Raw genomic sequence first — 27,042 nt, forward strand, 5'->3', positions numbered from 1 at the left:
ATCCTAAAACAAGACCGCTCTCCCACAACCCATTTTCCTCCCACTGCCCCACCACAAATCCAGTCTAGTAATTCTCAAGCTCAGATTAGAAACATCTGGGCAAAAACTATAGTTCTGTGTACACTTCCCTGTCCTCAGTATACTTCTAGAACTTGAAATTTTTATTTGCCCATTCTTCCTGCTTACATTGGTTAGTATTTGGTCAGGCTACCGCAAACACATTTAACCCCAGCACTTTGAAGGCAGAAGCAGACTGATTTCTATGAGTTCAAAGTCAAGCTGGTCTACATAGGTCTAGGCTAGCCAGGGTCCCATAGTGAGAGCCAATGGAGGAGAGGAAGAGGAAGCATGTTACATCTTATGTGCAGCCTTTTTAATATTCATAGCAACTTATTAAATGACCACCATTCCCACTTTATGGGAAACTAAGGCACAGGAAGTAACTTGCCCAGTGCCTCCCATCTGGAAAACACAAAACATGGTTTCCAAGCCCAGGTTCTTCTGACTAGGAGACTGAAGCCCTAGGTCATTACACTGTATTTAGTAGGATTTTCTCGTCTTACAGAAAGGGCATATTTTCAGAAACCTCATCTAACATCATAATTAATAGTGAACGTCTGGATGTTTTCCTCCATGAACAGAAAAGGCTGGCTGCTCTCAGCACTCCTATTCAACATTGTACTTGGCAGCCCTAGCTGGTGCAATAAGGAAAGAAAAAGAAAGAAATGGCAAACAGAAAGGAAAAAATTGGACATTTTTGCTGACAACATAATCATGTGCATACAAAGTCCCAACAAATCCAAAAGAGAAAAGTGTTACTGGCAAAAAGTGAATTTGTTAGGGTCACAAGATATAAAATCAACAATGGCGGGGTGGGGGGGGGTTACAGCTCAATGGTAGCATGGTTGTCCAGCATTCACGAAGATCTGGCCTTTAATCTCCATCATCACAAAAAATTGCTTTGTAATATTCCGTCAGCCCTCCACATTTGTGGTTTCTGCATCCACAGACTGTGTGCAGCTATGCCTATGCTATCTACTTCTGTGAAGAATGCACGCAAACTTTCATCTTGTCATTACTTCCTAAGCAATGCAGGTCAACACTACTTAGACAGCTTTTACACCGTATTGGGTATTATGAGTAATCTAGAGGTGACTCTAGGAAGATATGTGTAGGTTATATATACAAACACTACAGCATTCATAGGATTTGAGCACCTACAGATTTGGGTATTAATGAAGGGTCATGGAGCTGGTGTCCCTTAGATATTAAGAGACAAGTATGCTAGCAGTGAGTAACTGGAAAATGAAATCAAGTTAATACCATTTATAATACCATCCCCAAACATGAAACACATTAAATCTGACAAAATATATACAAGCCACATTGCCACACTCATGCATAGCCAAACATTACCAAGATTGTTTTCATTTGTTTATGTTAGGCAGGGTCTCTCTACATAGCTCTATATATCATGGGACTCACTATGCAGACCAGGCTAACCATGAACTCATAGAGATCTGCCTGCCTCTGCCTTCAGAATGCCGGAATTAAAGTCATGTTCCACAATGCCTGACATACATTGTTTTGGGTTTTGTCTTTTTTATTTAGTGTGTGTGTGTGTGCCCGCGCGCGCGTGTGTGTGCGTGTGTTTTGCCTGCATGTTTGTCTATGCACCACTTGTGTGTGCCTGGTATCCATGGAGGCCTGGAACTGAAGTTATAGCCACCATGTGGGTGCTGGGAATCAAACCTGTGTCCTTTGGAAGGGCAGCCAGTGATCCTAACAGCTGAATCATCTCTCCAACCCACCAAATCGCTTTAAACTGAGACTTCAAATGATATTTACATAATTAAAAACAGGGCACTATTACCCTAGTTCACCTGTTTAAGCTCCTTAACTATGTCTCCCTTTCTTTTGTGTCTTTTTATCAACTACAGCCATGGCCTTCTGCTACTGAGAATGCTTCTTTCTGCGTGGCATTGATTTTAATTAACCGATTCATCTCTCTTTATCATCAAGCCACTCCCACCTCATCTGTCTCTCACCTTTGGAATCACATCTCAAACGGCTCCAAGAAATTTCTTAAATTTTCTAGCAGCTAACGCCTTCCTTCTCTTTACGATGCTCATCCACCCTCCCCCAAGCACTGTGCTGTCATAAATTACATTCCATAGGGTGTAAGTTGAATTGCTGTTACATACGCGTGCTTCAGAATTGTAAATTCACCAATAATAGGATCTATAGTCAATTTGTTGAAATAAACATCTGAAGGATAAGAATTTTTGAAATTCCCTTTAAATAACAAAACCTTTGGGACACAAATCGCATCCCTGTCACAACAGAATTTAATGCTGCCCTGATTGCTGCACAAACCAGGTTAGGTATTTAGCCACATGGTGACCTTCCTTTCATTCTGTTCTGAGTTGGTTCATTTTGGTTTTTGTTAGATGGGCCAATATCAAGATCAAGGCCAAGTAAAACATCCCAGTCTAATGGACAAGGACAGACCATTCTCAGTTTTCACAAACCAAAGAGGAAAGGGGGTGGGAGGCAAGTGTCCTTAGAACAGGGTAAAGAATCCATGAATGATTTAAATTTAAAGAAAAGACATGAAGGATTTTGCATACAAAAAAAGAGCATAGAGGGTCACCTGAGTATCATTGTCCTGGCAGGATCTGCACTGCTAGGAGTCAGAGAAACCCTGGGGATACCTGTGCCTCTGCCCTTCTGGAAACTTCTGCAAGAGGAAGTTAAATGTCAACCACTTCTCACCCACCTCAGGAGGCTAGCAGCACAGCCATGTCCTGAACAGACTCACAGAAATACCAGCTTTGGAGAAGCTGTACCTCTGTCCCAGAAAAGGTCCCTGGAGAGGTATTTGGCTCTCGCTGCATATACAAAGTGGGAAGGGAATATGACTGTAGATTGAGCTCATATGCCACACTCTCCTTGAAGCAACTAGCTGGGGGAAAAGTCCTGAATTCAACTTGATTTCATAATTATCAAAAGCATCACAGCTGATTGGCAGTCACTGATCTCAAACAGTGCCATTTATCTTTTAGCCTCAGACTGGCAAAAGCTTCCCAGACTTTTGCCTGGTTCTAGCATGTTTTCTTCATGTCATTTTAACACCCTCTGACTGTCCGCCATGTGTGCCTTGCACGGCACTCTAGCTCAACAAGATTGATAGGTGTACATTGTTATATTCTCGCACTTATTAATTAGTTAATTTATTTATTTGGTGCATGTGTGTGCCTGCCACTGTGTGTATGGAAGTCTAAGGACAACTTGCAAAAACCAACTCTCTTCTTCTGCCATGTAAATTCTAAAGATGAAGCCCAAGTCACCATCCCTGAGAGCAAGCACCACACTCACTGAGCCATCTTCTAGCTAGGCCTGGGTACTGTTACTATTAAAAGAGTCCACTTTAATTTCATAAAAAGACTAGACATTTCAGCAAAGAGTGGGTTTGAGATATTTGGGCAGATTGACTGGATATTTTCACAATGTGGCTTCTCCTTTAGCATGCTTACCTATGCTGTTTAACAGACATCCTTGCAGTTTAAGGTGGCCCTTTCAAAACAAAATTCTCTTCTAGCAATGACTTGAGCCCTACCGCTTCAAGGAAAGGTCAGCAGATCATGTAAGGACTTTATTTGGAATTGATACCCTTTTTTGTAATCTTATTTTCTACCTTCCCTGCCCACTGGAAAGGAAAAGGTGATGTTCAGTTTAAAACTTTAAGTGTACAGGTTGCTTTGTCATCAAAACTAATTTTAAAAAGGAAAAAGAGACACTTTCAACATTGCCATGATATTGTACTTTCACAGTCAACTCAGCCACTTTACTCAATTTTCTGGAGTTGTCTATACAATCCCTTGAAACTCGTAAACTGGATTTATTTCTGTGTACAGACTCCAAAAAGTAAATGGGATGAGAGGCCTAATTCACTAGAAGCAGGGAAGAAAACACTACTCATTTCACATCTATCTACCCAACCAAATTTAAAATTGGATGGAAGCATATCTCTTTAGTAAAACCTATACTAACAACATGTTAACCTTTGAAAAAGAAAAACCCAAGAATGTGTTGTTAAAAACTGCACAGGGTGCTGGGCATGCAGCCAGGGTTACATGGTGAGACCATGTCTCAAAAAAAAAAAAAAAAAAAAAAAAAAAAAAAAGGAAAAAAATGTTTTAAAAGACTTCACAGATTGATATTGATACCAGCATTCCTTTCCCAAGTCAGGATTTAAAACACCAAATGCCACTAAACCAATTCAGGGAGTGGAGTCCCACTGTCTAGATATTTGCATATTTACTTTCTCCTCTATGTACCCAAAAGGTATTTCCCTGATTCTCTCCAACATCCTAATCCTTTACCTCAGTGGACATCCTAACAGTTCTCAGGTAACTAAATCCCTCCAGAATCACCACCATACAAGTATGGTCAAATTCAAACTCTTCACAGACATGGGATCTTGGAATTCCTCATAGGGCACTCTTCGGAGAGCTGTTGTATGGGCAGAGCCTCAGCCCTCACTTTCAGAGACAAGTCTTTGGGTGGCTCTCTTTAGCATCCCAGTAAAGACTCAAAAACCCTGCAGTCATGGAGAGCGTGTGTGTGCGCGTGCGTGCGTGCGTGCGTGCGTGCGTGCGTGCGTGTGTGTGTGTGTGTGTGTGTGTGTGTGTGTGCGCGTGTGTTCGTAGTTTGCTTGTTTGATTTTTTTAATGGCATACTATGTAGACTTGGCTGGCTGGAACTTACCATGCTGGGATTGAAGGTATGCACCACTGTGCCTGGCCATGGGATGTTTTAACGGCAAAGCTTTTGAAAACTGAATTGAGAGTTTAGTTTCTTATCCTAGGATTACATTTGTGAGGTAAAGGGGAAAAGTCTTTGACTGATAATTTGACACAGAAAAGGACTCAGAAAAGAAAGAGAACCCAGGGAGTTGGTTTGTAACCTGGGAAGATTTGCCATAAAACTGTCTCAATGGCAGTTAACACTCTCTATCTACTAACACTATGAAAAAATGATTTTTAAGAGAATGACACATTTCCAAATTAAACAATTTCTGTGATAGCTTTAGGACAGGGTAGCTGAAGGTGTGACGAGGGGAAAACTTGTACTCTATATTCTGATGTATTTGCTGAATTTTGAGTCATAAAAATATGTTTCTTATACAAAACATAAGTGCAGCTTCATTTTAAAAACAAGCTGTTGCTAGAGAATAAAATTAAAAAGCTCTGGTTAATAAAGGATGGTAAGAATGTTACACATGCTTTGATTAGGAGCTAAGAGGAAGTTAGTCATTTAGACTATTAATCAGACTTGAAAGATCCCAAAACATTTGCTAATCAAATTAATAGTTCTTTAATTTGCATTTACATTTGGAAGGGGTGTGGCAGCCTACCTCCCCCCCACACACACACCCAGAAAGCATCTTCTGCAGTAAGACCTTCCTCTCAGATTTCATTAGCACTAATCACCATAGTGATTAAGTATATGGTGGACAAGTGTTTAATTGATAAAGGCTCCTTTGGAAGGGAGAGGAGAAAAAAAGAAAAAATAAATAAAAGGAAAAATGGGTTCCCATTGTGACAAGCAAAGGCTATAGTCAGACTCAGCTTTCCCAAACAAAACTTGGTGTCACGGATCAGAAAGTTGAGATTGTTTCAACATGAATCTAGAAGCTCCTTTTATGAACTTGACTTCATCCATTCAAAAGAGTATCTAAACGTAGTACCAAACGCTGCCAGGGGGCAGGGTTGAGGACAAAGAAGATCTCAAAGATAAGATGGTATTTCTGTCCCACAAATTGCACTCTGCAGAGAAAAGCAACCACCCAAGAAATAATGGCATTAGGGTGGCATGCAGTCCCTGAACATATAACCCAGGCCCTGGGACTGGTCAGCTTCTAATCTGGTTTCACTTTCCCATCTTCAAGCTGCAGCACAGCTGGCTTCCCAGCTGGCTGGGAAAGAAAAGATTCTGCAAATAAACTTCGTTTTAAAAATATGCGGCCACTTTTGCTCTACTGAGTTCTGTCAACCACCTTCCTCTAATATGTGGATCCGGATGCCAGATGGGTGTCAAGTCCCCAGAAGCACACCTCACACTGGGGAACTACAAGTCTGCAAGTCACAAAGGAAGCTGCTCTCTTCTTTCCTGCTGTCTCCTAAACATAGCCAATTAGGAAATGGCTTAGAAACATATATCTGAGAAAGCAACAAGATGGAGTGTAATTACACCAAATACGAGCGACCACCTCTTAGAGTACAGCACTATGTAAAGAATGAGACTCGCTTGCAGCGTGGCTGAGAGTTATGCCATTCCTATAAGGCTTTTGTAGCTCTACCTCTCCTTTCCACAGAAGGCTCAGAAAATATCTCCATATATGCAAATTTCTTAGAAATGCAAAGATTTCCCTCTTTACCACTAGAGGTAGTCGTTTTGATTAAATGCTATACATTGGATCTATAAAAGATGCCTGCTCCTTAGCATAGGGTCTTCCAGAGAGATCCTTCCAGATACCACTCTTCCTTAGATCACAGACTCTCAGGCCACACTTCACAGTTGCAACTAGCCATTCTGAGGATCTTTTAGAAGGGATCTAGTATGATCCTTGGGTGGATGTGACTGAGGCATGTGCTTTTAACCTCAATATATCCTTCCATATGGCATATCAGTCCTAAGTCCCCTCCCTGAAAATACAGTTTCTAGAAGACCTCCCCAGGAACTACACACCTCTGTAGCCCAGACAGCTCAAAGCTAAAACTAGCTGAACAAAGTAACAATTCAACTCAAGTTGCTCAATATAATGGCCACAATGACAGTTTCCAAGTGCCAGCTTCCCTATTTTGCAATGGGCAAATCTGCTCCAAGGAGAGAATGTTCCCAATGACCCTGTGGCCCACAGGGCTTTCTTTAGAATAGAAAACAGAAAATGAATGTGTTAGCTATTTCCTGCTGAGCACAAGGAAGGTGTTGTGGTTAGTTAGGCTGACTTTGTTTCCTCATTTAATAAGTCATTGCAATACATGGTTTCTTTAACCGAATAATAGAAAATAAGAAAATATAGTTTATATTCTTCTGTCATATTATCTCCAATTCCATAAGTCTACACACACACACATACACACACACACATACACACACACATACACACACACACACACACAAAAATGCCCTTTAGTTTCTAATCCTCTTATATAAACTCCTATGATGCCTATCTATACACTATCATCCAAGGCATTTTTTTTTGTAGTCTAAAACATTTACTACCATACTCATTCCTGCTCCTCGATAATTTATGATGTGTGAGGGCCTTCCCTTTACAAGTGATTATAATCCTAAATTTATCTCTGCAAGAACTATTCTACACATAAATAATATGAGATGCCCATCGTCTAACAGTGGAGTATTATTTATGACCTCAAATCTTTCATGATCTCTGCATTCAACTGTTGAAACTATTGAATGCTCACTCTAACAACCAAGGTGCAAGGAAGTAGACACCACAGGGAACAAAGGGCAGGGAGGGCTGCTAGGTTAGTGGCTGACAACAGCAATCAGCCCTGGGTGACCCTGCGGAGGAGGGATCATGTGGAGACATGCACTGTGCATATTCAGGGGCCATTCAGCAACAACCCAAACAAAAGCTGTCCTTGGGCAAGGTTCAATACATGTTTTTACAGTCTGCCTCCCCCTGCACAGTTAGTTCCACAATTCCCCAAGGGATCTCAGATAAAATACTTAATAGAATTAAAAAAGAGGAGAGAGAGAAATTCTTAGCTGGCCTCAGCTTGTTGTCATAAAACTTTTCAGAGCATAAAACCCAAATTAAAAAGCAGACAATAATATTGCTTGGAATAATATCTGAACTGTAAACTGCTGTCATTCCCCAATGTTCAAGATTCTTCTCGTTAAAGGGATCAGGGTTTAGCTCAGTGCTTAGATACACTCCCACAACTAACTGCCTAAAATTTGCCTCTTATAGGAGTAGGGGGAGGGAAGCTTCCAAAAGCCAAAAGCATTGATTGCTCTAGGAAGATGAAAGCAGATTTTCCAGATAGCTGTTACACATTATTATTATTATTATCATTATTATTATTATTTATTGTTACTTGAGCTTGTCTACACTCACAAGTGCAGTTGATAAATTGGTAAGTACATCTACTTCTATGAGAGTTGAGGAGACCTATCACAATTCAGGGATCCAACAGTTCTGGGTTACACTAAACACCGCAGATTCGCCCTTTAAAGTAATATCTTATTGAGAAACCATTGGGACTTAGAGTCAATAAGAAAACGTTTTGACTTCCAAATAGGAGACCTTCACCCTGGGGTCACACAGATGTGCAGGCTTGCATTTATAACCACCAGCATTCCTGTACAGCACCCAACATTGTGAAGATAGATGCGGTCAATACATCCCGCCAGGAAGATGTTAGAGCTGAACTTCTAACATTCAGTAAACACAAGTTTCTCCCTCATCTCTACCACCACCATCAAGACCAGGTGAGATACTTCACAAACTGCTAAAAGAGCGCCTGCTCGCTGGTTCTGGGGGTTAAAAAGTAAGGTTGAGCTACTGGATTAGCAAAGACAGGAGAAGCACGCCGGAGGGGGGGGGGGGAAGCCCAGAGCCACACAGAGAACGGAAAACAGTAGCAGAAAAAGTCCAACTCTGCCTGCGCCAGCGGTGTGGATGAGCAGAGCCACCAGCCGGGAGAGGAAGGAGGGGGCGGGGGCGATCATTCCCTAGGAGAACTTGGAAGCGGAGGCCTTCACGCCTGGGAGTCTGCCCAGCTGCTCCTGTAGCCCCTGCCAGCCTGGCCAAGGCAGGCCCCCGGGAGCGCAGCGGGCGAGGCCTCCGAGGGTCACTCCTGACTCACTGAGCCTGAGGCCAGCGCCGCCCGGACCTCACCGTTTTCCCTTCCGCTACTGGGCTATGATGGCAGCTTTCCAGCCCCACATGCCATACATCAGCCGCAGATCCCTGTTGGCACAGGCCAGCGCCTCCCCACCAGCCCTCGCCCGTAGCACACACTTTGAGCCCGAATCTCCTTCTCCCCTAGCCCACACCCTCACCCACCCGCGACCGGCGCCCTGTCCAGGGCGGCCCCACCCCCCCGGCGGCCGAGCGCTGCCAGGCCTGGGCACCTGCGGCACCTCTCCGCCCCACCCCCATCCTCCACCGCCTCCCTCCTCCCCCCTTTCTCCAGCAGAAGGAGGGGGCGACTCACCGCAGTCAGTGCACAGGATCTTGCCCACCTCTTTCTTGATGTTTTTGCCGTTAGGGTCGACCGGGGCAAAGGCCGTCTTAAAAACTAAGGGCTGTTCAGTGGGCTCCAGGAAAAAGATGTAGCGCTGGTTCCTTTCGAGCGGCACACAGGAGCCCACGCTGATCACCTGCTCGCGCTGCAGCCCCCCGCTCCGGAGCGGCCACTTGTCCAGCACCTTCACCAGCGCCACCCGACCCGAGGCGGGCGGCTCGCGGGTGCTGTTAGAGCTGGAGCCGCCTACCGGGGCCAGTCCCTGTACCTTGCCCTCCACCACCACGGGTGCCTTGTACGCCTGGTCCTGCACCGACTTGAGGCTGGGCGAGTAGCAGGCGAGCGACACACCGAAGAGCAGCATCGAGAAGCCGGGGGCCGGGTCGCGCCTCATGCCGCCGGCGGCTGCGGCTCGCGAGCGGGCGGCGGCTCTCGGGGCTGCGGGGCTGCGGGGCTGCGGCTGTGGCTGCGGCCGCGGCTCTGGGGGCGCAGCGGGACGGGAGATGCTGCTGCTGCTGCTGCTGCTGCTGCCGCCGCCGCTCTCGCCGCTGCTGCTGCTGCTTCTGCTGCTGCTGCTGCTGTCGCTGTAGCTGTAGCTGTAGCTGCTGCACCGAGCCTTCTCCAGTGGCGGCGGCAGCGCTGAGCAGCAAACCTGCCGCATCTGGCCAGGCCATTTGGGGGGCTCCGCCGCTCAGCCGCCGCCGCCTTGGGAGGGGAAACAGAGCCCTCTGGAAAACCGGAAACAGCGTAACGTTAGCGCCTTGAAGCCCTCCACCGGCAGCCCGGGGAGGTGGCCCAGCCAGGGCAGGGGACAGGCGGCAAGTGGGCCGCGATGCGCAGCCCGGCGCAGCGCAGCGCTCCCTCCCTGCGCGCCAGGACTTGGAGGAGGATGCGGAGGATGGGACGCCCGCCCACTTGCTCTCTCGCGCCCCCTCTATCCCCGGACCAAGTCAGGAGCGTGGCTTCTGCAGGGGAAGCTTGGAACTGCACTGCTTTAGTGCCGGCCTTCAGCCCGCAGGGGCGCGGGAGGAATCGTGCTGCCCTTTGCTCTTGGGATTTATAGGCATGACAGTGGGGTTTAGTGCCGTGAGGAGAGAGAGTGGAGAAATGAAGAGGCTTCTGATAGCATCCCAGGGACAGGGGTGTAGGACACAGGGCGTGCCCCTGCCTTCAGCCCTAGGCTATAAGTATCAGGGAGGTAGCCAGGGCAGGGATGGAGTGCCTGCTTCTTTACTCCAGGGTAGTCTTCCCTAAGAGGACCCTGGAAACAGCCCCCCCCCCCATGAGTCCACCTGCTCGACCCTGCCACCGCCTGGTGACCGCTGGATATTCGAGCTGAGATAGATGATTCCAATCCCATCATTTTTAAAGGATCAGGGCTAGTGGGTCCAACCGCCCAAACTCAGGGTTTTCTCCAGTTGTCAAGGGGAACCAGGGTGAACGTTATACAACCCCATTTCCTTTTTAAAAATCAACTCCCTAAGGGGGGGGTGTTACTCTTGGGAGCCAGCCTAGATAGAGCCAGAGCCTGCCAGGACCAAAGAAGGCTCCATGGAAATGGTTTTTGTTGTTGTTTGTTTGTTTGTTTGTTTTTGTTTTTCTGTAATCTGGTGCTCGCAAAAGCCAGTGTCTGATACAAACATGTAGTCCACAATCCGTGCTTTTATCAGTGGGAGCCCAGGAAGTTTTCCATAGGCTGCTGTTATCATTGATAGAAGTCAAGCTCAGAAATGCTAGTGAGGCTCTCTGAGAATTTGACTCCTGGTGCCCAAGGATGACTGACATAAGCTAGGACAGCTCTTGGGGCAGGGAAGAATTGGGTGCTGGACTCTTGGCTCTCTTACAGACCTTTCCTCCTTTCTCTCTTAAGCTACACTTCAAACTGAATATCCAAAAACCAACAGAAGTACCTCTACCACTGGACTCTATTCATTTCCTTTATTTCTAAATGGTAACGTTTTAACTAGGGTACCAATCCATTCTGATAAGTCCCTGCTCTCCACTGACCATTCACTCACCAAATCCTGAAGTTGTACCTTCAAAAACCTGTAACCTGTTTGCTTCCTCTCCAAATACTACAAACACCTAAGGCTAAGACCTGGTGAATCATCTGAACACTGCCAAGCTTCCTTGGTCTTCACACCTTTTTGCCTCATCACACACTTCCAGTTAGATCGAAGCCAATGAGCTTTCTAAAACTCAAGTGAAAGGTTATGGCCATATCCAAGAGGAGAAGTCAAAAAGAGTAGGAGCAAAACATTTTAGGGTTTCCTTCTGCTTCACTAGCTTGGTAGCTGACTGCTTGCCTTTACAGTCTGAACTGTCCTTGCTCTTTCTGCATGTCCAGGGAGCCTCAATGTTAGCTTGTCCATCTGGAGAACTGTCCTTTCCTTAAGGCCCAGGTCAACATTGTACCCCTCCCCAACACACAAATGCATACTCATCACCACTCCAATCAACACATACACATCTGAACTAACTATGGAATTAACCCCATAGTCCTCTGTGTAAGCATGTTCCTTGCATATGTCACCATTACAGTACTGACTCTAGGGTACTGTCTAGCAGCTGTAATGCCAAGGTCTATGTTCCATGAGTCTTTGAACCCCCATTACAGCCAACACATAAAATACAACCAGCAGATCTTTAGTGAAGGAAAGAAGAAAGAGGAATGAAGATCAGTAAGCAGGGTCTCTCTGTGTAACAGCCCTGGCTGTCCTGGAACTCCCTCTGTAAACCAGGCTGGTCTCCAACTCAGAGATCCACCTGCCTCTCCCAAGAGCTGGGGTTAAAGGCTTGCACCACCACCTCCAGGGGTGTTTTTTTTTATTTTTATTTTTAAAATTACATTTGTGTGGGGGCACATGTGCATGTACATGCTCATGACCATAGATGCCTGAAGGGACATATCAATGACATGACACAGAGAATTTAACCTGGATTCTCTGTGAGAGCAGTCACACTCTTAACTGCTGAACCATCTCTCCAGCCCCAAGATCGGTACTTTGGGGGGGGGGGTGTTTTTTTTTTTTTTTTTTTTTTTTTTTTTTTTTTTTTGACAGGGTTTCTTTGTAGCTTTGGATCCTGTCCTGGAACTGTAGACCAGACTGGCCTCGAACCCTCAGAGATCCATCTGCCTCTGTCTCACAAGTGCTGGGATTAAAGGTGTGCGGTACCAATGCCTGGCTTACCTGGCAGGGGAGATACCGTGATCACTAAGATCCGTACTCTCAAAGGCTTCAGGCCAGTCTTTACAATCCCTATCCCTTCATTGATCTCCTTCAGTCACAGATACTATAAATCGCAAAGTATTGCTCTAAAGAAGATGGCTAACTCTACCTCTCGTTTTTCAATGAAAAGGAGAGTTCCAGAGAGACAAAGAGCCTTAAAAACGCACACAACAGCAGCAGCCCAGGGGTTTGCTTCTGGGGCCAGAGAAGTAAATAGCTGTACTCTGGGGTCAAGGAGAAGGGATTTTTCAAACAGTTTTATAAATTACTAGGTTTGGTATGAGTTCATTTTCCTCTCTAGCCCCCACTTTTCACATCGGAGTAATGAAGAAAATGATAGCATATACTTCATACTGCCATTTTATTCAATAAATAATCAATTCACCATGCCTCTGTGCCAAACAGCAAGCCACTGTCCTTGATCCTGGATATAGTGAGAAAAGCCAAATCAACAATGCCCTTGCTCTCAAAGTTCTTAGTCTGGCTGGAGGGACAGTAGCAAACAGGTAGTGAAATCAGTAACTAATTGCTTATAGTGATCAGTATTCCAAAGGAAATAAACAGGATGAAATGATAGAGAATAATGGAAAGGTGGAGACAAGGTCAACTTGGATAAAGGATGGCTTCTTTGAGGAGATACCATTTAAAATGAGAGTAGGGGGGTGTGGCTGATATGAGAGCATGTGCCTAAGGTACTTAGAACAATGCATAGCACAAGGTAAGGGCAAAATTTATGTTGAATGAGATTGATAATTGGTGACTTATACTAGTGGTTCCTAGGCAAAGAGATTAGAATCTCTGTGTGGTAAGGAATTATTGCACACTAGGATTTTCTGTATATTAAAAAAAAAATTGAGCGGGCAAGATGAATCAGCAGGTAAAAGTGCTTGTCATCAAGACTATGGACCTGAGTTTAGTTCCTGGGACTCTCATGGTAGAAACAACTCTGACAAATTATCCCCTGACCTCTACGCAGATGTGCACACCCACACACAACATTTTAAAATTATTATTTAAAAAGTAGTCAGGCAGCTGGGGGAGGGGGGCTGGTGTATGCCTTTAATCCCAGCACTTGGGAGGCAGAGGCAGGCCAAATTCTGTAAGTTCAAGGTCAGCCTGGTCTACAAAGCTACACAGAGAAACCCTGTCTTGAGGGGGGGGGGATTTTGTCAGGCATAGTGGCGTATGCCTTTAATCCCAACTCTTCAGAAAAAGAGACAAGTAGGTCTCTGTTAGTTCGAGGCCAGCCAGGGACACATAGTGAGACCCTGTCTCAAAACAAACAAGTTTAAAAGAAAATCTAGTTTAAAACAAAAATGAGGGTGTACTGGGAAGATGGCAGTTAAGAGCACTGGTTGTTCTTGTAAAGGAACAAGGTTCCATTCCCAATGTCTTAGCTCACAATCATCCACAGTAGTACTGGTTCCCAGGGTTCTCGTGCCTTCTTCTGTGGATTCCAGATATGGATGTGGTGCACATACACGCAAGCAAAACACTCATACACACAAAATTAAATTAAATCTAAAGAAAAATTTAGTACAGGACTGCAGAGATGGCTCAGTTAGTATGACACTTGCTTAGCATATGCAAGGTCCTGGGTTTGAACCACAGCAGTATAATTACACACCAACAGAGATATGGCTGGAGATGTAGTTCAGTTGGTAGAGTGCTTGCCTAGCATGGGTTTTATCCTCAGCACTACATAGACTCAATGTAGTGGCACACACCTATAATCCTAACTCTTGAGAGGTGGAAACACTGTGGTCAGAAGTTCAAGGTCACCAGGATACAGGACACCCAATGTTAAAAGATAAAAATACTGCTAAAAGTATTAGAAATGATTTCTTGGACATTACAACCATCTCAGAGCCTTCAAATGGAAAGGAAAGTCTGGATGTCCTAGCAGTGACCAAATCCCTACAGACACAGAAGACATAGACTCAGGCAGGGTGTCTAAAGAGAAGGAAAACTTTCTCCCACTTTCCTCAAGGTGTGGTGTGCATGAGGATAATTTTTGCAGAGTTAGCTTCTGTTGAGTATAGAAGAGCAGGGTGCATGGTGTCTCAAAGCAGCTCATTTCTATACAGGCTTTTCCTAGAATTCAAAGTTAATTAGTCACCTGTCTTAGACAATTAGCCTTGGTACTCTGAACTTCACAACTCTGCATCTTTATTTAATAATTGATGGCTACATTGATGGTTTCCATTAATTAGTGGCATATTTTGGGTCAGCCGCCTCAAGTCTAGTCTTTCCATGTTTCAACAATCTTGTGTTTTACAAACTGGAAACACCTATGGAGACTGACTAGCTTGCCCAAATGAAAGGATTCTAATTAAGGACTGTCCGTTGCCAAAGCACTGGCGCTACACACTCCCCTACCAGTCTCTCTGGATAAGAGCTCTCATTATCACAGAAACTCTAATTTATCCAAATGACTTCCATGAGCATTGTGCTATTTGCTATAGTGTAAGCATCATTTTATGAAAAAAAAATGAGGAAAATGGAAACAGGATGAGAAGGTAAATAAGTTTCTCCTTCCTTCCTTCCTTCCTTTCTTTCTTTTGTTTTTTGAGATAGGGTTTCCTAACATAGCCCTGGCTGTCCTGAAACTCATTTTGTAGACCAGGCTGGCCTTGAACTCACAGAGATCCACCTGTCTCTGTTACCAAAGTGCTGAGATTAAAGTCATATACCACCAAGCCTGACTCATAAGTGATTTTCATTGCCAATATTTACCACAAATTCAAACCCACTCCAAAAAAAATACTACATATTTATTTATTTATTTATTTATGTGTTTTTTAAATAATGTATTTTTATTTCATGTGCATTTGTATTTGCCTGCATATATGTCTCTGTGAAAGTGTCAGATCCCCTGAAACTGGAGTTACAGACAGCTGTGAACTGCCATGTGGGTGCCAAGAATTGAACGCGGGTCCTCTGGAAGACCATCTCTTAAGCTGTTATTTATGTGTTTAATGTTTGGGAGGGCTCAAGGCTCAAACTTGGGTCAATAAAACTCAATTGCAAGTGCCTTTATCAGCTGAGGTGTCTCATCAGCCCAAACTAACGCTTTTGAACAAGAACCATACAGAGATACGGAAACGAGCCTTGCTAATGTCTCCATAGCTCACCATGAGTTTGTGGGAGCAAAAAAGAAAACTGGTTCATGTTAGCTGCGGGTTGTGTCACTATAGAATAATCACAAAGAACAAAACCAGAGGTAGACAGAATGATACAGACATTCCGAGTTCAAGACAGAACACCCACGTGAAAACCTTGGCCCCTTCTCTCAGGGCCCTCCCACACAGGATGGGATTCTTCCAGTTTGGGCTAGACCAGGGCTGAAAGGACCCCTGACCTAGGTTACATGACTTGCTGCAGCCAGGAGATGTGAACAGGCAGAGGGAGAAGTGTGGCCTGTATCTGGTTACCGAGTCACAAATCGAGACAAACTCTTTACTAGACAGTCTCACTTTCTAAATAAAGACATTTTGTAAACTTTTTTTCTCCTTTTGAGATCTGTTTTCTAAATTTGGCTGCTAGAGTCACTTTCAGGTTCAGTGTGGTTCATTTCTTTCCTCCGAGGATTTCAAAGAAGGGACTAAACAAAAAACAGCTACAGAGCCCCAGAATTTCAGCAGAGGGCAGAAGCCCAGCACCCTCGGTTGTATCTTCCAGTTACGGGGGACGAAATGAGGATGTGAAATCTACAGATGGACTCGGGGTCACAAACCACTCCAGGGCAGGAGCAATCCTAACACTCTGCCTCCCTGCCTGCCGATCTTTCATCTGCCTTTAAAACCCTAGCTTCATCTGAGGGCTAACAAATTACCTTTATTGGGATGACAATCTATCCACCTAGTAGGATTTGGTAAATGAACATTGAAATAATTTGTAGAGATCCATACAAGGATGAGGCTGTAGTTCCACAGTAGAATGCTTGCCTCACATGAGTAGTGGGTTCAAATTATGCACGGCCAGAATGTCTCACAAGGTACCTGATACAGAGTAACTCACTAACTGTGTGGGCGGTGGTGTCAAGCTGCCCCCTCTGAATTCCAGTTCTGCTTTCACACATTATCCTTATCTGCAAAATGGGCTAAATGATAATAGTTCCTGTCTCATCCCATTTGTTGTGGATCTTAAATAAATAAAAAATAGTATACATCATCCACTTAGAATGACAGCACATTAATCTACCAGTTTTCTGATTTTAAATAGCTATGCAGCCCCAAGTTCAGCAGTTTGTTTTCATATTTGGGGCATATGCTAAAATTCTTAATTCTAAAACCTGATATTCTACTTCATTTAAGAAAAAAAAATCTCAACATTAATAGTCTAGCCCCCAATCAAGAGAGGCCATGACTCAGTAATTTATCATGTAGGGCTATACTCTGAGCCCAGGGGCTCCTTCTCTGCGACTTGCTGACAGGGGCAGTAGCCCCTCTGTCTGACTGGCTCCATCTGGGATAATAATACTTATTTCTTTGTACAGTGATTTAAGTCCTTTGGATGAAAATTGCTATGTGAGCACAGATATTATCTCTTTTCCAGATACCACTTTCAGATTAAAATCCAGAAGCTTCCTAAAATAGACTGGAGCAGAAGTACATGGTGGACACACAGCTATCCACTTTGTGTGATGGCAACTGGATAATGCCTTCATGCACAATTCCAGCTTTAGTTTTCTTCACACATTGATATGTTGGAGCATACTGAATTTGGATGGGAAGGAAAACAGAGATGTCCTCAAGGGGATGTTTTTGCTGTTTAACCTTACAAACTTTTTGTGCAGGTTGCATGTAAACACACACATATACACACACACACACACACACATACACACACACACACACACACACACACACGCATGCATTACACACATCTTCCTTCTTTGATACCTTCCCTCCCCTGTGTCTTTTAGGGGTTCACATTACACTCTTCTCCCAAGTCTAAAAGGCAGACATAGTGAGCCTCTGTATTTGCTGATAGGACAAAGTAATAGTAAGATGTTAAAACGTCTGTTACAGCCTAGTGCATGACTCTTTAAATCAGGCCTAAGTTTCTAAGGCATTAGTAGTAGTAATAGTATATTTCAATACATATGTTTCTTTCAAAAATATTTTTACTTATACTTTCTTTTTAAAAGTCTATTCAGGGCTAAGGATACAGCTCAGTGGGAGAACATTGGCCTAGAATGTTCAAGGACCTGAGTTTGAACCCTAGAGTACTAATTAAACAAATAAATATTTAAATTGATTAACTCATCACTCAAAACTGTGTCCACTCTGCTCTGAACCAAGGTTTATCCTAGATGCTGAGAATACGGTGTTAAAAAAAAAACATAAGACACTTGTTCTCAAAAAGGTTTTCTCCATAAAGATACAGACACCAAAAAGGGAACAGACAACATGTTCAGAATCAAGGGTCGGGGAACTGGGTTGAAAACTACTAGCATAAACTACTGCTAAAGAGACAATGTTTGAGGCAAGAACTGAAGGATGAATGAGCTCTCTCTCTCCCAGTAACTCTGAGATCAGAGTATTTGAGGCAGAGGGAAGATGACCACACCAAGGGCTCACAGCAGTCTGACAGGCTAAATGCATAGATGCACAAGGGGGGGGGGGTGTGTGGTGCAGTTAGGAGTAGAACACTTCTTGGGCTCATGCTTTGCCTTCTGAGCTATAGCAGCTTTGGTCTCCGTTGCAGTGTGAGTTCCCTGGAGGGGGTTCATAGAGGAAAAGCATAATGTGACTATACTTGAAAAACACAGCTTTGAATTGAAGAAAGGTCTGTTGATAGGCAAACAGCAAAGTCAAAGCGACCTGCTAGGAAGCTGCCTGTGGCCTATGTGAGAGACAGGCATGGCTTGCATGTGGGTGAGTGCACGTGAAGTAAAAACGTGGTGAAATTCAAGATACAATATGAAGGTGGAGCCAAGAGGGCCCACTGGAGGGTAGGGCAAAGAGAATGACTTTCACTCATGCCATGGTAAAGCCCCATCTCTGATCTGCATCTCAGAGGCCAGGTGGTCGCACTCAAGAGTCTGTGCACTTCAGCTATGCTGTAAATGAAGTAATGAGATCTCATAATCTGATTTGTGGGACAATCTACATATGACCCTTTTAATACTACAGATACCTGGAAGTTTAGGCCTCTTCTGTGCTTTTAAGACATTAGAGATCACTGGAGGAATAGGCTTCCAAGTAGGAAATGACGTTCTGCTCAAAAGAGTTTATTAGAAGTAATTTATCAAAGGCATTGTGCACAAAGATTGGAGCAGAGTTAAGAGAAATGAGGCGGTGTAGACAGGCCCTGGGGCAATTTCTGTCCCTTTACCTATAGGGACAAGATGAAGACAGTTTACTCTGCGTAGGCCATGAAGGCTGGATGCTGGACAGCTACTGCAAGAAGGCAGGACCACAGCAGGAAGGAAGTGGGGGAAGAAGTCTCCCCAGTCTCCCTTACTTCCTCCTACTCTGACGCCAAGCTTCTGTAAGCCCGCGGGAAGAAGGGAACTGCTGGTGTAGTCCCTGAGGTCAGTGCTTCTGGGCAGAGAGCGGGGCAGAGAAAGGCAGTAAATCTGGGGAGTGGAGGAGGTGAGGACATCGTTTAACCAGCATTGATAAGATAGCCATTCATGAAACAATTCAAGAAGAAAATAAAGGCCACTGCCAACTACAGCCTATCAATGGAGCACTACACCCCTGATAGAGATGAGAGATGGAGACAGAGAGTTAAGTCATGGTAAGACACACAGCTTTCACTCATTGTCTCGCTTCACAAGAGATTAAGGGGAAGACATTGTGTGTGACTTTGGCTTTAAGGAGGGTAGAGCTGCACGTGTCTGTGAGCCCAGCACACTGGGGACTGAGGAAGAGGGTCTTGAGTTTGGAACCAGCTTGAACAACATAGCAAGACTCTGAGGAAAGAAAGAGAGAAGGGGAGGGTGAAAGGGACAGAGAGATGGAAAAAAGAAGAGAGAGGAGAAAAGGTTTCAATTTTTCTTCTGTAATTAGAAGGCAACATCCTGGTTATAAGAATATCTGCTTCACATTCCGAGAAAAAGACACAGATTTTCCTCTCCAGTGAACCTCTGTATTTCTACCCCACCTTCCTCAAGCTCTGGAAAAAGGCCCACCCCTCCCCACCCCCTGACCCACCCTGCTCTCTGGAGATGCTGGCTTACAGAAGCTTAAATTTAGACAAAAGCTAGACAGACATTTGGGGTCACTAAGCTTGTGTCACCATATGGGCACAACCTAATGGAAAGCAATACAGCATCGTGGCTAAGAAGGCCAGCTCTGAGGTCACAGATTGCTGGGGCTGAAATGCCTGCTTTACTACTTATTTTAACTGTGTGACCTTGAGTAAGTGAGTCGTAGAAAGCAAGGGTAAATAGCAGCCCTCCACGGGGCTAGTTCATGAAAAGTACTGAAGACATCACCCAACAGATGGGAAAAGCTTACGGAAAATCTTATTATTAATCAAGCTAATTCTCTGATTCTGGAATATTATGCAGCCAGTTTTCTCTTTAAACTTGGTCTTGGTTTCTTCCCTGTATCCCAAGCACACGCAGGCACCCACAAATAAATATAGTTTTAAGAAGAACTTGTAATCCAGGAAAGCCTACAAACAGTGTCTGTTTGCTTAGTAACATGGTTGCTTTTTAAACTATTACTTTTATTTTATGTGTTTGGGTGTTCTGCCTGCCTGCATGTCTACACGTCACATTTGTGCTTAGTGCACACAGAGAAAGGCCAGAAGAGGGTGTCAACTCCTTTAGAACTGGAGTTTGCAGTTGTCATGTGGGTGCTAGGAATCGAACCTGGGTTTTCCGGAAGAGTAGAAAGTGATCATAACCACTGAGCCATCCCTCCAGCCCCCAGTATATGAACTTTGTTCAAATCACTATGTTAAAAGTAAAAGCTGTATTAAAACTAAGTGTGGTAGTACAGTCCTGTAACTCCAGCACTCAGGAGGCAGATTGTGAGTTTCAAGCAAGCTTGGGAACATGGTGAGGACTTGTCTCAAAACTAAATAAAATGGGAAGGGGAATAAAAGCAAGCTACATTGATAAACTTGTCTGGAAAGGTCATTACAAAACCTATAATTCTGTACACTAATTAAAATTGTAATTTAAAAGCAAAGTCATATGGTAAGACACGCTCATTAATATATTATGGAATTGACGCTTAGACTTTCCCACTTCTAGAAAAAAAAAAAAGTGGGCAAACAGAATTCTGTGAGCTGCAAATAAGACCAGAGGCTGTGTGTCTGTTAGGGTAGCCGTTAACTGCATGGTGGTTATAAGTAATTAGAACCATCCCCCAAGCTGGAAATGTATAATTCTGCTCCCACTTTCATTTGCAGTATTACAAGTGCTCAGACATGCCCTGAGACCAGCAATGCCTACCATGGAGACTGAAAATAGAAAAGGCTCCATCATGGTAGAGCCTTCCTGGGCTGATCAGCAGGGGTGCTTTGGCAGTGAAAGATAGCCCATGGTTTGGAAAGGCAAAGTTGAGGAGGAAAAAGCTATAAATATGAAAACCAGAGCAAAGATAAAAGTTGTCTGTTTTGAGGCAGGATGTTGCTATGTTACCCAGGCTAGAAATATTCCTGCCTCAGCTTCTCAAGTGCTTTGGTTATTGGCAGGTACCACTACACCTGGTACAATTTCTCCAACTTGGGACCATAATTTTCAATAGTCATAAGGATACCAGAACAAAACAATATCATATGGAGTGGTTCTATTACTGGCCACTCCCTTTTGCTAAATGCATCTGAACCCCTCCCCTCAACTCCCACCTGGTGGAAATTTATGTTCAATGCCAGGTATTTTTGCAGAGTGCTATTTTGTGATGTAAGTCAAGGCAAAAGCAGAGATAGACATACATGATAATGCTCTCATTCCAGCTTTTGGAAATGGAAAATTATAAAGGTGCCTTTGTGCCCCGTGGCCTATCCCAGAAGCTGAATTTCTTAATCGACCGGTTATCTTGTCATGTTCCTGACTCCGACCCTTCTTTCTCAGGAATGTGCCACTTTTCCAGGCTTCTTTTACTCTGCTCTTGCAGGAAGGCAAGGCTGGAGTGTAATTTCCCAGACTGTATTTACAGGGAGGCTTGCAGAGCAAGCGTACTCTGTTTCCCTGGTAGGCTGGCGCTCATTCTTTCAATGCTGTCTTTTAATGGTATTTGACAGTGCAACAGGAAAATGCCACCGCTAGAATAGGGAGAAAATGGAACTTGTACATTTTGTACCCAGGATAAGTCTGCCATGTGCACACAAAATAAGCTGAGTCTTGGTGACAGATAACTATTCTACCTGGGAAAGAGAAACTTAAAGTCACTATGGGGGAAATGAAGCTTTGCTTATTTTCTAGGTCTTGGCAAAATCACAGCTACATTGTAGCTGCTGTTAAGAATTCTTATTAGGGATGATGTGATGGCCCAGGGGGTGAGGGTGCTTGCTGCCCAGCCAGACAACCTGAGTTCCAACCCCAGGACCTACAAAATTGTCCTCTGACCCCATATGCATGTGGTATGTGCACCCCTGATATGCACATACTAAATAAATAAATGTAAGAAAACGTTAAAGAATTCTTATTGGGTAGTTTTCATTAGCAAGATAAACAAAGGTAAGACTTCCAGTCATAGATGTGTGGGTGAGCTTTAAAGCTGAGTTCCAAAAGGTGAAACTAACCTAGTGTTGAATCTATTGCAAACAATCCACTGACCAATGCACAAGGCTCCCTTCTTCATGAGATCCTGCTGTAGTGAGGAAAACATCCAACAAGAAAGGCACTTGTGAAGGAAAACCAAAGGCATGGGTTCACAGCCCCGCTGAGTTCCCAGCTGGCAGCTAGCACCACCTGTGGGCTTGAGAGCGATGCTGCTGGTCTCAGCACCCAGCAACATCTTGACAAGCAGAACTCCCTGACCAATCCACAAATGACAGGAAACAATACACACAAAAGCCACAATATTTGGAAGTAGTTCGTTAAGTAGCAACGGGTAGGAGACCAACGCCTGTGCAAAGACTGTGTGTCTTACTGCATCTGTGTGCTTCATACAAGGAGCCAGGCATGTGCTTTGTTTGGAAGAACTCTACTATATTGTGGTAGACTTAAAACAAAGACAGGTGTGGTACTGCACACCTTTAATCTTGGGAGACAGAGAGACAGATGGTTCTCTATGAGTTCAAGACCAAGGCCAGCTTAGTCTACATGGAGAGTTATGAACAAGCCATGCTGCAAAGTAAGACCCTGCCTCCAAAAAAAAACCAGTTGTGCCCCAAAGTTAGTGGTTTGTTTTGTTTGGTTTGGTTCTTTTTTTTTTTTTTTTTTTTTTTTTTTTTTTTTGGTCTTGTCTTTCCAAAGAATCATTAATTATCTCTTCATTTTGCTACATCACCAAATTTTCCATCTGGTAACTAAATCCTATTAGTAGATAAACACTGCATGTGTGTGTGTGTGTGTGTGTGTGTGTGTGTGTGTGTGTGTGTGTGAGAGAGAGAGAGAGAGAGAGAGAGAGAGAGAGAGAGAGTGTGTGTGTGTGTAAAGACAGAGAGACAGAGAGAGCAATGGCAGGAATCAATTCTCTCCTTCCACCGTGTGGCATCTGGGAATGGAACTCAGTCATCAGTCTTGGTGACAAGCACCTTTTCTTGCTGAGCCACCTTGTCCTCCCCACAACCTGCTCTTACCGTCCCACTCCCCAATCCACTTTCTACACAGGAGCTTTTAAAAAGGTGCGCCAGCCATCCTCTCCCTGCTCAAAGTCCCCTGAGATTCCCTATCGAACTTAGATTAAAACGAGTTCTCTGCCTGTCCTGTGATTTCTAACATTAACTGGCTTCTGCTTACGTTTTCAATCCTGTCTCCTGCCCGATTCTTGTTTGTTGAACCTGAATCCAGCCACACATACTGTGTCTGCACACCCAGAACCCCTGCATTTACCACCCCTGCATAGATCTAACATACTTTCTCTATAGGTGTGTGTGTGTGTGTGTGTGTGTGTGTGTGTGAGAGAGAGAGAGAGAGAGAGAGAGAGAAAGAGAGAGAGAGAGAGAGAGAGAGAGGCTGGCTCCTTATCATTCAGGTTTGAATGCAAATCTTAAATGATATCCCCCAGTCTCTAACACATGCTATTTTCATTATAGTAATTCTCACTGTTGTTTCCCTATTTATGAATCTTCGTGTTTATTTCTGATTTTCCCCGCTAGGGTATGAGCTCCATGTTGGAGGTAGTGGTGGTGAATGACTCTAATCCCAGGACTCAGGAGGTAAAGGCAGGCAGATCTGTGAGTTCAAGGCCAACCTGGTCTAAAAAGCAAGTTCCAGGACAGCCAGAGCTTTTTGCAGAGAAACCTTGTCTCCAGAAAAACAATAAAACAAAAACAAAAACAAAAAACAAAAACAAAGCAAAAAACCCCAGGGACCTTGTTGGTTTTATTTATTACTTGATTACAGAAGGCCAAAATAATGCCTGGTACCCACCTTGTAGCTACTCCAAGTGTGTATCAAATGAATAATGCTAAACAAGAACAATAGTTATCTTCATCCAGCAACTGATGGAAGCAGATGCAAAAATCCATAGCAAAGCACCACACTAAGGAGTCTACAGGAGTCTAGTCGAAGAGAGGGAAAGGGGGTTCTATGAGTAAGGGGGGAGTGGTTAAGATCAGGACAGGGAAACCCACAGAGACAGTTGACCTGAACTCATGGGAGCTCAAGGGGACTCTAGACCAACAGCTGGGGAGCCTGCATGGAAACAATCCAGGCTCTCTGCACGTGGCTGTCAGTTGTGCAGCCTAGTCTGTTCATGGGATCCCTGGCAGTGGAACCAGGATCTGTCCCTGGTGCATGAACTGGCTTTTTGAAACCCATTCCATACAATGGGATGCTTTGCTCAGTCTCAATGCAGGAGGGAGGGCCTTGGTTCTGTCTCATCTGAAAAAAAGCCAGGCTACCCGTTTTGAGGTGTGTAGAGGCATGGATTGGGATGAGGTGAGGGGAGACTGGAAGGAGAGGAGGGAAGGGGAATTATGGTTGGTATGTAAAATGAATGACAAATAAAAAAGAATAATAGTTATATATATAATAGTTATATATATATATATATAAAATCATTAAGGAAATGATTAAAAAAGAATTATTATCATATCATCCTTGTGGCTGTGGGCATAGCTCAGTGGCAAGCAATTAGCCTAACATGGACAAGGCCCAGGGTTCAAGTCCCAGCACCAAAACAATAGTAATAGGAGTAACAAAATAATGATGATAATGAATACATCATTTATTAATCTTACTTCTGTTGAAGGACTTTATATACCCCAGCATGGCATACATAACTTTATGCCTATAATTCAAACCCTGAAGAAGCAGAAGTATCAGGGTCATGAGTCACTTCATGACCAGCCTGGGTGACTCTGGGAGACATTGTTTCAATTAAAGAAAACAAGAACACCATCCTAACATGGTTAGTGATCTAAAGGTTTCCTAGGCAATGCACATAATTCATAATTCTCTATGATAATGTCTGTCAGTATGTGTCACTTACCTGTGACTGATGGCCCACAGCCTTCTTAAGAGGAGGGTTTGCATCCTACTCAAAGTGCATACTGAGATCTTCTGAATAAGCTCTCAAAAGCTTACATAATATTAATCAATTTCTTTTTCCTCCTCCCCGTCCTTCTTTTCTACCACTTGGGATAAAACTCAAAGCCTTCAAAGAGCTGGGCCAGTGTTCCTCCACTGAGCTGTATCCTTGGTCCTCTTCTTACTTTTTATAAACCTGAAAGCAGTTTCTCTATGTTGTCCAGGCTGCCCTTAGACTCCTCCTATAACCCAGGTGGGCCCAGAACGTGGCATCTTCCTGCTGGCCCTTCCTAAGCAGCTGGAATTGTAACCCTGCACCACCAGGCCTGGCATCAATTAAGGCCTTCATATTTGAGTTTAAGTGGTAGAGTTGTTATAAAAACATATAATAAGGACAAACCCACAAAGTATTTAAAATCTAAAATGTGAAGGAGTCACTGTGAAAAACTAAGACAGAAAATGATAAAAACAAAACAAAACCTTTTATTTCTAGAAGTAATACAACAGAGAAAGGATGATATTGCCATGAACACAGCTAATAGTTTTCCCCTCTTTTTTGAGACACGGTCTCTCTACGTAGCCCAGGCTGCCCTCTGACCCTCCATCCTCTTGTCTCTGTCTCCCACATAATTGGGATTATAAATGTACACCATCATACCCAGCAAGTTGATGATTTTTTATATTGTCATATTTAAGTTCCTTTAATTGTCACTATAATGCTATTTGTGTAATGAATACAATTCATGAGGATTCTGAGTTCCATGAATACCCCCACAGTGTCACTCATTATAAAATTTACAGGGTAGAAAAAAGATCAGAGAAATTAATTTTCCCAAAGATCCATAACAAAGTAGTGGTCCAATGATCCTCTTAACATTTCTTCCAGGCTGGAAGTTCTTCCTGAACTCCTGGATCCCTTACCACTACCAGGCCAATGAAGCATCAGCTGAGCATATAGTTGTATAACAAACAGGTTAGCAGGCTGCTAGAGGAGGCATATCTCTAAGTATGTAAATACAATACAAAGTAATAAATGCAGCAACGGAAGTATGCGCAATGAGGACTAATTTATTGTGTCAAGAAACATGTCACAGTTAAGAGCACTGTCTGCTCTTGCAGAGAATCAGTTAAATTTCCAGCGCTCACATAGAGGCTCACAAACATCTGTAACCATAGTTCCAAGGTATCCTATGTCCCCCTTCTAGCCTCTAAGGGCATTGCACACATGTGGTGCACAGACATCTACAGACAAAACACTCATTAAAATCATAATGAAAAATAATTCTTAAAAGAAACATATCACAAAGATGATAACAATGAATAAGTTTTCTAAATGATAAACTGCAACTCATTAGGCTAAAGAAGAGAAACATGAGGTTGAGAGATGGCTCAGTGGTTAAGAGCACTTGCTCTTCCAAAGGACCTGGATTCAATTCCTAGCACCCACATGGCAGCTCACAACTGTCTGTAGCTCCAGTTGCCCAGGATCTGATATCTTCACACCAATGCACATAAAATAAAGTTAAATTATTTTTTTAAAAAAAGAAGAGAGACATACATCAAGCAAAGAAAACTTTAGGTGACATTCTATTGGGACCATAACTCCCTGGAAAAATCACATGCTATGCCCACCTCCATAAGACATTCTGATTACTTTTGAAAAACACAACACAAAATTTTTGAGGAAAAAAAAAGCCATAAACCTTAAATCGACGTTATGGATTATTTGTAAAAATAATCCCCATCTACTTCCCAAAAGGCTTATATGTTGAAGGCTTGGTCCCCAGCTAGTTGATCTAATCATTCAGAGACTTAAAAACACTAACTTTATCAGTGGGCTGGCTCTAGGGTGGAGCCTGGCTGTAGGAAGTAGGAGCTTGTCTTTGATGCTTCCGTCTGACTCTGCTTCCTGGATGAAATG

The 27,042-nt window shown here is 43.7% G+C and overlaps 2 protein-coding genes across 5 annotated transcripts in view; both read right to left on the reverse strand.

Moving 5' to 3' along the window:
- The window catches only part of Nrg2 (neuregulin 2), a 174,242-nt gene extending 163,915 nt beyond the window's left edge, over positions 1–10,327 (reverse strand). The window contains exon 1 of one of the 3 annotated variants that reach the window (XM_051202381.1): positions 9,255–10,327. In XM_051202381.1, coding sequence (XP_051058338.1) covers positions 9,255–9,945 — 691 coding nt within the window. In that variant the 5' untranslated portion in view covers positions 9,946–10,327. The remainder of the gene's footprint in view (positions 1–9,254) is intronic. The other 2 variants (XM_051202378.1, XM_051202379.1) reach the window with 2 other exon arrangements.
- Positions 1–27,042, reverse strand: part of Pfdn1 (prefoldin subunit 1) — a 757,967-nt gene that overhangs the window by 495,648 nt on the left and 235,277 nt on the right. The gene's annotated exons all lie outside the window — the stretch shown is intronic.

The sequence above is a fragment of the Phodopus roborovskii genome, unplaced genomic scaffold (genome assembly GCF_943737965.1).
Source record: "Phodopus roborovskii unplaced genomic scaffold, PHOROB, whole genome shotgun sequence".
Taxonomy (NCBI): domain Eukaryota; kingdom Metazoa; phylum Chordata; class Mammalia; order Rodentia; family Cricetidae; genus Phodopus; species Phodopus roborovskii.